This window comes from Cervus canadensis, chromosome 28 (genome assembly GCF_019320065.1).
Source record: "Cervus canadensis isolate Bull #8, Minnesota chromosome 28, ASM1932006v1, whole genome shotgun sequence".
In the NCBI taxonomy this organism is placed as follows: Eukaryota; Metazoa; Chordata; class Mammalia; order Artiodactyla; family Cervidae; genus Cervus; species Cervus canadensis.
The window spans coordinates 41,492,573-41,505,598 of record NC_057413.1 but is presented as its reverse complement, the minus strand read 5'-3'; the positions used below and the strand labels follow the sequence as shown (position 1 = coordinate 41,505,598).

General features: G+C 38.2%; 1 protein-coding gene across 3 annotated transcripts in view; it reads right to left on the bottom strand.

Annotated features, from left to right (window-relative positions):
• Positions 1 to 13,026, bottom strand: part of MAPK14 (mitogen-activated protein kinase 14) — a 74,178-nt gene that overhangs the window by 20,366 nt on the left and 40,786 nt on the right. For all 3 annotated transcript variants that reach the window (XM_043449312.1, XM_043449313.1, XM_043449311.1), the window contains exons 4-8: positions 7,611 to 7,722; positions 6,786 to 6,815; positions 6,416 to 6,463; positions 4,908 to 5,022; positions 4,277 to 4,348 (exon numbers count right to left, since the gene is read on the bottom strand). In XM_043449312.1, the coding sequence (XP_043305247.1) occupies positions 4,277 to 4,348; positions 4,908 to 5,022; positions 6,416 to 6,463; positions 6,786 to 6,815; positions 7,611 to 7,722 (377 nt within the window). The remainder of the gene's footprint in view (positions 1 to 4,276; positions 4,349 to 4,907; positions 5,023 to 6,415; positions 6,464 to 6,785; positions 6,816 to 7,610; positions 7,723 to 13,026) is intronic.

The following is a 13,026-nucleotide window of genomic DNA, read 5'->3' as shown; positions in this document are numbered from 1 at the left end:
CTAAAAGGGTAGATACATGGACCAATGGAATAGAATTGATCTTTGACAAGGGTGCCAAACCTATTCAATGGAAGAAAAAAATGATTTTCAAAAAATGGTCCTGGACAACTGAATGTCCATATGCAAAAGTATAAAGCTGGACCCCAACCTCACATCACATACAAAAATTAACTCAAAATGAATTAGAAACCTAAGTATAGGAGATACACACAAAAAATTCTTAGCAGAAAATGCAGTAAATCTTCACAACCTTGAATTTGGTAATACACTCTTAGAAATGACACCAAAAACATGAACACAAAAGAAAAAATATGTTGGAACTTCATAAAAAAAACTTTCGTACATCAAACAATATTATTTTAAAAAATGAATAGGCAGCCCACAAAATGGGAGAAAATATTTGCATATCACATATCTGGTGAAGGCTTAATATATAGAATATATAAAAAACTCCTAAAACTCAACAACAAAAAGACAACCCAATTAAAAGGTGGGTAAAGGTCTCAAACAAATATTTTTCCAAAGACATACCAACAGTAAACAAAGGAAAAGATCCTCAACATCATTAGTCATTAAGGAAATGCAAATGAAAACCACAAAGAGATTGCACTTGGTATCTCTAGGATGGCTATAATTTTAAAAAGCGGGATGGAAGGAAGAAACAACTGCTGGTGAAGATGTGGAGAAACTGCCCATACATCACTGGTGGGCATGTAAAACGGTGAAACTGCTGTGAGGAACAATGACTGCTCTGCTCCTCAGAAAGTTACACACAGAGTAACCTCATGACCCAACAATTCCACTCCTAGATACACAGCCGACAGAAGCGAGAGGAGGAACTCAGAGAGGTACCTGTACGTTAGTGTTCACTCTAGCACTATTCGCAACAGCCAAAAGGTGGAAACTACCAAGTGTCTATAAACATATGAATGGATAAATAAAACACGGTATAGCCACACAATGGAATAGTATTCAGTCATAAAAAAGAATGAAATTCTGATCCATGCTACAATATGGATGAACCCTGAAAACATGCTAAGTGAAATAATTCAGACACAAGAACACAAATATTGTGTGAGCCCACTTAATATTAAATATTTAGAATAAACAAATTCATAGAGACAGAAAGCAGAAGAGAGGTATGAGAGGCTGTAAGAGGGACTAGGAAGTTTTTGTTTAATGGGTGCAGCTTCTGTTTGGGGTGATGAAAATGTTTTGGACATAGACAGTGGTGGTAGATGCACAATTTTATGAATGTAATTAGTGCCACTAGGTTGTATACTTTAAAAGGATTAAGATGGTAAATTTCATGTTGTTTATTTTACCACAATAAAAAAAATAAAGTGGCAAATTATATGTGAAAACACTTGACTGCAAAAATATTTTTAATTCAGCTTCTAAGTTCCACTGGCCACATTTTAAGTGTTCTATAGCCACATGTGGCTGGTAGCTACCAACCACCATATTGAACAGTACATACATAAACCACTTGTAAGACCACAGAAAGTTCTATTAGATAGGTCTTATCTAGAAGCTAAAACCACCAGTTCCAAATGCAAGATGAATAATAAATGAGGAAAACAGGGAGCAAACTGTGTACTCAAGTAAAGAGTACACTCTAGAGGATTCCTTGGCATTCAGCTGCGTTTTAAAATCATAAATAAGCAGTAGCTGTGTGCCTTTCTGAGCAACAGAAGAATGTGTGGGGCCAGCACATTTTGCAAAGGTTTTAAGAAAATGAGTTTTAGAAATCAGGAGAACAGGCATCAAATAGAATATTGGAAAGAAATGGAGACCTGAGGCAGACAGATTTGTATCTATCTTTTCTGGGTTCTTATAACTTCCTCATCTATAAAAACAGGGGGTCCGACTAGATGTTTTTTAGCATCTTTTAGATCCCCAAGTGGATAATTCTAGATTCTTAACTTTTATCTCATTGGTACCTAAAAAAAAAGGAAGAACTACTACGTAACTTTCAGTCTGAAAGATTACAACTAAAATTCAACTTGGTTAAACTCCAGTTGTACTCAACACTGGATGCACACTAGAATCAACTGGGGACTTGAAAAAGCAACAGAAAACACTTTCCTCTCCCCTTGTCAGGCAATCAAAGCTACATCCACACAGATAGCAACTGACAAGAAGGGAGTTATGTATATTACAAATACAAATCTTCCAAATTTAAGTTTCCTGATCCAGGAGAACATCTGCCTGAAAAGGAGCCAAGTAGAAAAGAAACTGTATTACTAAAATAAAAATTCTGAAAAGAATTCTCATGTGTTAAAAAGAGAATCTCCTAGTAAAAAGCTTAAATGCTAGGTTTTCTACCTAAAGCTCATAGAGGGAAAAGAAGTATGCATAAAAAGGAACACTTCTTACAGAGGCTGAAAGTTAGCATTTTAAAAGGGTCAATCCATCAGTAGGCACTTGTTACTGAGACAGAACCAAAGGCACACACAACTGCTTTGAAACCTTTATACCAGTAGCCTATCAAGGGGATCTATCCTTTACTATCTGTTAAAAATTTTAAATAAAACAAAAAAACATAGCCTTTAATGATTTATAAGTAGACAATAAAGTGGGAAAATGAAGGGAGAAACTCTTCCCAAAGATCACTGATGAGGATGATGGCTAACATCTACTGGCAGGCCCTGTTCTGAGTCCCTTCCAGATCATCTCACTGAATTCTCACATGAAGTATGTACTATTATCAGTATTTTACAGTTAGGGAAACCAAGAGACTGAGGTTAGACAACCTGCTCAAAGTCAGGGCCGGAAGTAAAAGAGCTAAGTAATACCAACCCTGGAAGTCTGACTGCAGAACATGTGCTCTAAACTGGCACGCTTTACACTCCCTGTCTCTCCACCACTTTGTGTCTCTATGTAGGTACGAGCGTCTGCGACTGACTGTAGACAGAGATACAGGAATAAAGGAAAGGAAGGGGCAGGAGGAACAGAGGACATCAGAGCAGAATGCGCAGAAGACAGAGTAAAGAATGGGACACAGAGGAAAATGAAAATCATAAAATGTCCCTGATTCTCTTAGCTTAGACTATAATGTGCATGTCAAATTTCTAAGAAACAGGTATCAGGCAAATGAAACAAAGGACAAAGGGGAAACATTAGGTATTAAAATTAGAATCCGGGGATGAGAAGGAATAAGGTGAGCCATATAGGGAAATTATACTCTATCAATGCAGTAATATTCAGAGGGAAATGGACAGCTGAGGAAAGAGGCTTTTCAGTTCATTAGCAAAGCACATTCTAGCAGAAGATAGTGGGAATATGTGGACTGATGAAATGAACATCACAGTCACCCCAGAAGTATGATACCAACTGTAAGCCAGTAAACTGACACTATGGTTTATAAACTCAGTCTGTTTGCTTAGGTGAGATGCTAAAACAGCTTTTAGGTCTCTAATTGTGATAGAACACAGGAAACGGCAGCATCTCTAAATGCTCAATCAAACTGGTGGACAGCGAGTCAAGTGAATTTTACAAAAATCTTCAGATCTAATTCTAGATATAAATTTAAAAATTCTTTCTTGGCTAAACATCTTCCCCAAGTGGAACTGATGAGGGTTACGACAAATCACATTTTGATGATATTATCACTAAACTGTGAAGTGGGCATGCAGCAGATAGAAAAGAGACTAAAATAAAGAGATCATGATAAACTATGAACTAGACAATAAATCTGCAAGTGAATTAAAGTTTGGTTTCAATCTGGGATAAGAACAAAGTCATGCTGAGGGGAGACAAAGGTACACGACAGGGTGACCTTATCTTCTTGCTTTTGTTTGTTTTTAAGCAACAAATATAACAAGTCAGCAAGTATTTCATTACAAGGACCAAATACCGCCTTTTTAATATGTAAACCAAACATAAAAGCAAGATATGCCTGATTTATAAATGGTTATCTTGTGCTCACTGAGTGTTGGTACAAACAGACTTGACCAGTCATTGAGGTCTAGAACTTCTCACCAACACACTCAGTCCAGAATGGCTGTGGGAAGATTAATAAGGAATCTGCTGCAAAAAAGATGACATATGAAAGATTTTAAAGGTTTTCCAGATTATGAGGAATTTTTCCAAATCATAAAAGTAAACTGAAGCCTCTTTCTTGGCACGGCAAAATACTCCGCAGGAGGGCAGATCTCACAATGGACGACAGAAACAAGTAACTGAAAGTCCTTCCCAGAGGTAAAAGCGATACACTTCCATGGACACTACAATACAGACAATAAACAAGAACCCAAAACTTTTTAAAGGATACGGTCTGTACCAGGAAACAACGTTCTTCCAGTCAACAGCTCGGCCATTATGCATCCCACTGACCAAATATCAACTGGCAAAATTAAAGAGAAATAAAAGTATATACAAAGTCACTCTTACCAAACTTGGCTACAAATGGAACTACAGCTAGGGCTGAAATACTCTAATTAATATTTAAGGTATCTGAAGTTCAACACTCATACTCAACATTTTTACAGAAATAAATAAGCTAAAACCTTCACCACAATTAAAGGGCTTCACAGGTGGGCTAAGTCAAAACACAGTTATGGCAAGAGAAATAAGCCGTTCACAAAGGGGCAGAGGTTTCTCGCTGGTAGAAATGGTGGATTCTCCCAAGTAATATTGAGAGTTAATATTATGAACCCAATGTCTTCAGGTAGAATATGAATATGAAAGAACATGTTCAAAATAAGTAAAAAGCCAATTAAATCACAGAGTCTGAAAAACCCTACTTTCTCTGAGCAACTGAAATATCTTCTTTTTGTAGACTTAAATGTTTCCTGAGGGAAGAAAAAGAATGTTTCCTTCTACTCCCCCATCTCCACTTCTGGGAACCCCAAATATACCTAACATGTATTAATAAGGCCCTAAGTAAGCAGTTCAAGGAGTACCTGTCTGGTTGTAATGCATCCAGTTCAGCATGATCTCAGGAGCCCTGTACCACCTGGTGGCCACATAGCCTGTCATTTCATCATCTGTATGTCGAGCCAGTCCGAAATCCAAGATCTAAGGGAGAGGACAGAAGCAGGCACTGAACAGTCCAACTCTCAAGGCTTGTAAAGCGGGAGGGAAAAAACTGTAGTGCAAATTAAAAAGCAAGAACAACAAAGCATTTGCATAACATATTTCCAGGCCCATGCTTAGAATGCATGGGGAACACAGCAAGAACTTAAAAAAAAAAAAAAGGAATTACAAAAAAAACAAAGCAAAAATGCCCTGCTTTTGCATTTACCCAAGAGCAATGAAACTATGTGTTCCACACAAACATGAATATTCATAGCAGCTTTACATAGCTCTGAACCGAAACTGAAGCACTTGTGTCTATCAGTTGTTTTGTTTACTTGTCAAGTTGTTTCTGACTTTTGCAATCCCATGGACTGTAGCCTGCCAGGCTCCTCAGTCCATGGTGTTTCCCAGATAAGGATACTGGAGAGGGTTGTCATTTCCTTCTCCAGGGGATCTTCCGACCCAGACCCAGGAATTGAACGCGTGTCTCCTGCACTGATAGGTGGGTTATTTATGGCTGAGTCACCAAGGAAGCCCTGTCTATAAATAGGTGATAGATAAACAAATTGTAGTATAGTCATAAAATGGATCTACTTGGCAACAAAAAGGAATAAACTACTGATATACACAATACAGATGGATCTCAATAATATTACACTAAGCAAAAGTCAGACACACACTGAAAAATACTGTATGATTCCACTCGTATAAAACTCCAGAAAAGACAAGTCTACTCTACAGTGTCAGAAAGCAGATCAGTGGTTGTCGGAAGTAGGGGTCGAGGGGTGGGGACTAGCTAGGAAGGGGCACAGGGAACTTTCTGGAGTGATGGACATGTTCTTTATCATAATTGTGTTGGTGGTTACAGAGCTATATAAATTTGTCATATGCACACTTAAAATGATGCATTTTATTGTAAATTTTGTTTCCAAAAAATTGAGTAAAATGAGAAATGAAACAAAGAAAAAAATTCCAGAGCTGCTTGCTCTTTATAGATTATCTCTTATTTGAATTATTTTGAAAGAGTGGGTTTCTGCCTTTTTTTTCTCTTAGAAACTGATATAATCCCGTAAGTACCTCAAAAGGACTGCTTTCTAGATATTCATACTAGAATTCTCCTTTTTTATCACTAGTATATTAAATTTCTAATTTAACTTCATTTTAGAATGAAAAGAAGATACCTGATACTACCTTCAATATCACTCAAACTAAAGCTTACTAAATTTCCAGTTTAAATTTCAAAGTCTAATGATATTCCTAAGGACAATACAATATGAATTTCCAGATAAAAAGTCATGGCTTTATAAACTCATTCCCTTTATAAATTTGCCTGGTTAGTCAAACATATAATTACAAAGTGAAACAAACAATTACTAATGTCACTTCATCCTACCTTCAGCTCACAGTCTTCATTCACAGCTAAATTACTAGGTTTTAGGTCCTAGGAAGCAAGAGAGGACAGGATCAACTTCATGATGCTTGGTAAATTCTCTCGCTAAAGGTAATGATGAAGAGCTAAACAGAAAAGACTTGATCCAGCTATAAACAATTTCCATTCTAGAGTCACTACCTAGTTCTAATTAGGTAAGTAGGTAACAAAACAAAACAAAACAAAAAACCTATACATCCTCATTCTTTAATTAGTTTAAACCTAGAGTAAAGTTGCAGTCAGTCAATATTTCAATGGCTAAAACGCTTAGACTAGGATCTTGCTAACCTCCCCACCCACCATCCCAATTATGTAATCAAAACACAATACCTACCCTGTGAATTATGTCGGCTGAATGTATATACTGTGAAAAAGCACACACACATACAAAAAATAATCAGTGAAAGAAAAAGTTATCTCCAATCTCCTATCATGTTATATGACATGTCTGAAGTACATTTTTACTTTTTTATGATTCAATAAGAAATGTTAGGATTAAGAGCAGGATTAGAAATCAGAACACGTAATTATCAGTAGTCTATAATCTTATCATAACTATGATTTCTATACCATTAACTCTATTCACAGAGCTGGAGTATGAGTAAAATAGAGCTTTCAACCTATTTTCTAGTGGGTGCTCTAGAGCATAATAAGGACTCAAAGCTGCTAAATATTAAAGATGGTTTAATTTGAAAACATTGTTTATCTGCCCTTTCCACAGGGGCAGATAACCCCTTTGAGGATATTTTCCCCCCTTTTAACCCCCAAATTAACCCCTTTGAGGATATTTTCAAAGTTTCAACATGACACTCAACAGATATCAGATTACATCGAGAAATTATTATTATTGTTTAGATGTAATAATGAAGAGTCCTTAACTCTCAGACATGCCTATATAGAAGTATCAAGGGGGTGGAATGATATGAGGTCTAGACTTGCCTTAAAATAATCCAGGGTTTAGGGGAATATGAAAGGAACAAGATAGCTGTATGTTGGTAATTGTGGTTGCTGAGTAAACACAGGGGTTCATTATACTATGACTGTACTTGTGATTGTCCTATTTGAAATCTTCCGTAAGAAAAGTTTTGTTTGTTTTCCCTTAAGCCCTAAACAGGAGGGAGAGAGGGAGAATCCATTTCTCAAAGTTGTCAGTCCATACCTTGAGACCTCTGAGGATCTGGTAGATGAGGAACTGAACGTGGTCATCCGTGAGCTTCTGGCATTTTACAATGTTGTTCAGATCTGCCCCCATGAGATGGGTCACCAGGTACCTAAAAATCAACGGAGAGTTAACACAATCATCCAGAACCCTAAGAAAGCTCTGATCTTCCTAAGACTATCAGAAGTCCACTCAATAAGTACCACAGTGACAGCTAAAAGCTTAGTAATGATTGATGGGGGGCTCATTTTCAACATCACTATTCTAACTTTACTGCCTGTCGTCTATTTTTCTAAAAATTTTTATACTTGTTCCAACTTGCCATCGTTTCCTAGGTTCTCTAAAGGAGAGAGAAGGGAAAAAAAAAAAAAGCAGGGACTTCCGTGGCGGGGGGTGGGGGGCTTCCCCGGTGGCTCAGTTGGTAAAGAATCTGCCCGCAATGCAGGAGACCTGGGTTCGATCCCTGGGTTGGGAAGATCCCCTGGAGAAGGGCATGGCAAAGAGCACGGCAACCTACTCCAGTATTCTTGTCTGGAGAATACCACGGACACAGGAGCCTGGCAGGCTACTGTCCACAGGGTCACAAAGAGTCAGACACGACTGAATGACTAACACTTTCACACTTTCTGTGGTGGTAGAGTGGATGAAAATCTGCCTGCCAATGCAGGGGACGTGGGTTGGATCCTAGGCCCAGGAAGATCCCACATACTATGGGCAACTAAAGCCTGTGAGCCCTAACTACCAGAGCCTGCGTGCCTACAGCCTGCGCTCCACAGCAAGGGAAGCCACTACAATGAGAAGCTTGTGTATCACAATGAAGAACAGCACCTGCTCACAAGTAGAAAAAGTCCTAATGTAGCAACAAAGGCCCAGTGCAACCAAAAATAAAAGTAACTATTAAAGAAAAAAAAGAAAAGATGGAGATTAGAATGACATACATGTTTCCATCAGTTTTCTTAAAAACAGTATTACTGCATGAGAAATGTACACTATAACTAAGTGCACGGCCATATTTTTAAATCCACTGTTACATTTTCCACCTCATATTGCATGGTCTAAAATAGGAGTATCTTCAAATAAACTTATTTACAAAACAGAAACAGACTCACAGACATGGAAAACAAACTTATGATTACCAAAGGCAGGGGGGAGGGATAAATTAGGAGTTTTGGGATGAGCAGATACAAACTACTATATATATCTGAATCATTTTGCTGATACCAGAAACTAACACAACATTGTAAATCAACTATACTTTGGTTAAAAAAAATAAAAGTATCTTTAAATTTTCAGATTATAACCCTCCTTTTTTAGGAATGACTGGAAAAAGGATGCTGGCCACTGACAATATTCTTGCACTTACTTTTAATGAAATATTTTATCTACAAGTTAAGTCAGGCATTCTAGAACTTCTCCTCGCAGGTGCGGCGCTGGGTATTTTTCATCCTGTCCTCACATCACAGGATTAGGGAATGATCCCATTCAAGTCCAACAGGTTTACCACAGATATTCTCGATGCAATGCCCTACCCACTCATTACTGTATCACACTGCTATGGGAACATAAAAATCACAGTCAGTACTAAACAAGTGGAATTTTTAAAAATTCGGTTAGGTTTTATCTACTAGGAGAATCATTACCCATTCCTGAGGCAGAATGTATATCAGCTGAGCTATTAAAAAAGAGGTTGATTTCTCTTCAATTACTATTTTTTAAAATATATTATTTTTGTTTGTTTGTTTTAGGCCACCACATGGCTTACAGGATCTTAGTTCCCCAGCCAAGGATTGAACCCAGGGCCTTGGTAATGAAAGTGTGGATTCCTAACCACTGGATTGCCAGTGAATTCCATTTTTATTTTTCATAAATTTGGATGAAAAGAAACCAAGCCAGCAATTTAAATATACTATTAATGTCTTATATAGCTATATATGTGTATGACCTGTCTTTACACACACACACCCCCTACTATATTTATTACTTTCTTTCCTCAAACAAGAATTAATTTTCTTTTTTCTGTTTCTTAATTTCACTGTTTGCTATTATGGTCAGTTCACAATTTCATAAAGAGCAACAGAACTTAGCACAGATATAACCTTAAGTAAGATTTTAGCACTTCACACACATATATATATTTTAAAGATTTTTCATTATTTATTTATTGTATTTGTGGCTACACTGGGTCTTTGTTGCTGTGCATGGGCTTTCTCTGGCTGCAGTGAGCGAGGGCTACCCTCTTTGGTTGGGTGTGCAGGCCTCTCACTGTGGTGGCTTCTCTTGCTGCAGAACGTGGCCCTAGAGTACAGATGCAGTAGTCGTGGTGCACAGGCTTAGCTGCTCCATGGCATGCGGAAGCTTCCGGACCAGGGATCGAACCCATGTCCCCTGCAGTGCAAGGCAGATTCTTAACCACTGGACCAGCAGGGAAGTCCAGCACTTCATATTTTTACAGCTTGCATATTTATTTATATTGCCTTGAGGAAAGATAACTCTAAATGTCATTTAAACTATGCTGGATGTTTTGAAATGTTTTCATAAAGGTTGTTCTGACTTAAGAGATGTTCCAAGCTCAACATAACATAACCAAAGGCATTAGTGCTTATTCCATGCCAACTACTATTTATTATGCCTGTGTCTCATACATTCTTCCCAACAACTCCGTAAGTTTCATTAGTATTACCATTTTGCAGAGGAAGAAACAGACAAAACAAGTATATATTATCTGTTCAAGGTTAAGAGAGTGGTCATGTCAGGGGCTGAATCCAAAACTGTTTGATCTCAAAGACCATGATCTTATATCACAGCCCATACAGCCTCCAAGTTCTTTTAGATGACACAGAATTTAAGTCAAGAGAATGATTTAAGTTTTACAAATACTGTAATATTCCATCCTAATCAGTCACTGTATTTTTAATCCCAAATTGATACACAATCCAGTGAATATGAGAACACCGTGAAAAACTGGTTAATACTGTGGAATCAAGACTTCTCTCAGAAAATCTGGGATAATAGTTGCCATACCCGTAATAAAAATTTGCAAAGCTCAGGTTAAGGAAAAGAGAATCTAACTTTTGTTTAATAAGACTGTTTTGCATATAATTACATTTTATGACATTGAATAGTGAGAGGGTTATTCTTTCAAGTTTCAAAAATATTTTATTTTTGAGGAGAAAAGGTAAACAAAAGAAACACTGTTCTATGTGATTCTAACTAGAATCCACCTTAATTTGTCTTGAAATAAAACCTAAAGATCTTAAGTCTCTAATGGAGTGCTGGCTCAGAAAGGTGTTAAGCAGTACCACCAAAGCAAACACAGTCATTCTCAGTCCAAGTATTGTGTTTAAATAGTTACCAACAACTCAAGAAATTCTGTACAGTCAGAAGACCACTGACTGCACAGCCTGAGAGAGGGTATGCTTTTGGTTGGAATATTCCACCACTATGTAATTCCCTTTAAATGCCCTCCCATCAGAGACCGCATCCATTTTATCACTAAAATTTCCAGACAGCGAGACTGTCAAGACATTATGTAAGTACATAAGGTTAATCAGTCTATACAGTAATAATTGTCAAACACTGCTGCTAGGCTCCAGTCAAACCAACTGGACCACATTATTCATGGCAGACCTGTCTGGCAGGAACTAACCTAATCACTACACGTTGTTTCCACGAAGCCCGGAAGACCAATCCAAGACAACCAATTGTCAAATTCCAACTCATCACATACAGAAAGGTTTTCGAAATAAATTTTGCAACAGTGGACAAAAGCAAGTGTCATGAAAAGTTACCGAATACTTACGGAAGACACGTCAACTTTTAAAAGTAGTGAACAAGGGAGTGGGAGGAAAATATAGGTAGGCACATTTTAAATAAGTCAATCCCAAAGGAGCATTAATAGATGCCACATAATTTCTACAGTATTAGTCCCTGGGAAGCAAATTTAACTACATTTTAGTCAAGGCATGCCTATTATTGTTGGTGTTCATGCATGCGTGCATGCTAAGTGGCTTCAGTCATGTCTGACTCTTTGCGACCCTATGAACTGTAGCCCACCAGGCTCCTCTGTCCGTGGGTATTTTCCAGGCAGAATGCTGGAGTGGGTTGCCATGCTTTCCTTCAGGGGATCTTCCCAACCCAGGGATCAAACCTGTATCTCTTACATCTCCAGCACTGGCAGGCAAGCGCCATCTGGGAAGCCCCATCGGTGTTCATACACTTCCAATAATTAAATCCGACCAACAGCTGGAAAGCTATCTAGTTCCCCTCCACATTTAAAAAGGAATTAAGTAAGTAGGACTTTATTAGACTGAAGGCTGAAAATATGATTTCACAGCCTGATGATACAAATTCTGTTTGCCACTTTTCTTGGGAAGATGGTCTCCTTTAAACTTAAACTATAAAAAGCGTAAATGATCACTTCTCAAAGTAAAATGTATTGTAACAAAAAGGCAGAACTCTACAATAAGTGGTTTCCGGTACTCTCTAGACAGCACCCCTTTCAGAGCGTCATTTACTAATCACTTCTTGGAAAACATACAACTGCCAAGACTCCTGCCCTGCTGCCCCCACTTCCCGGCCTTTAACGCATAATACAATCAGAAAGAACCTATGTAGAAAAAATCTAGTTTGGCATTTCTACTTCTGTCAGCCCTATTTAACAAAGAAATTATCAGAAAGGGAAAGCAGCATATCCATATTAAAACAAAGTATTTAAAATAATCACAATGATTGACAATTTGTAATGACATGCTTCTGAAATACATCCAATGATTCTTCGGTGAAAGCAGCAGATAGAGTGATTCCATAAAAATGAAAAATAGATCATCTCACTCTTCTCAAAAGGCTTCTCTTGCACTTAAAGACAAAATTCCTTTCAGCAGCAGATAAACCCACACATGAACCAGGATCGTGTTCCCAATAATCCTTCTCCTTTCTTCATCGCTTCTCTCCCCTGCTCTCACTTAGCTCCACACTGGCCTCCTCGCTCCAGCCGTGCAGGTCCCCTTGCTGCAACTCCAATACAGCATGCGGTCTTCTGCCTCAGGACCTTTGCACTGGCTCTTCCCTCTGCCTGGAGTGCTCTTCTCCCACACATATACAAGTCTAATCTTTGTATTTCTTCAAATTTTTCCCTAAAATTCACCTACTCAATGAGGTCTATCCTTCAGTTCAGTTCAGTCGCTCAGTCATGTCCGACTCTGTGACCCCATGAATTGCAGCACGCCAGGCCTCCCTGTCCATCACCAACTCCCAGAGTTTACTCAAACTCATGTCCATCGAGTCAGTGATGCCATCCAGCCATCTCATCCTCTGTTGTCCCCTTCTCCTCCTGCCCCCAACCCCTCCCAGCATCAGGGTCTTTTCTAATGAGTCAACTCTTCACATCAGGTGGCCAAAGTTCTGGAGTTTCAGCTTC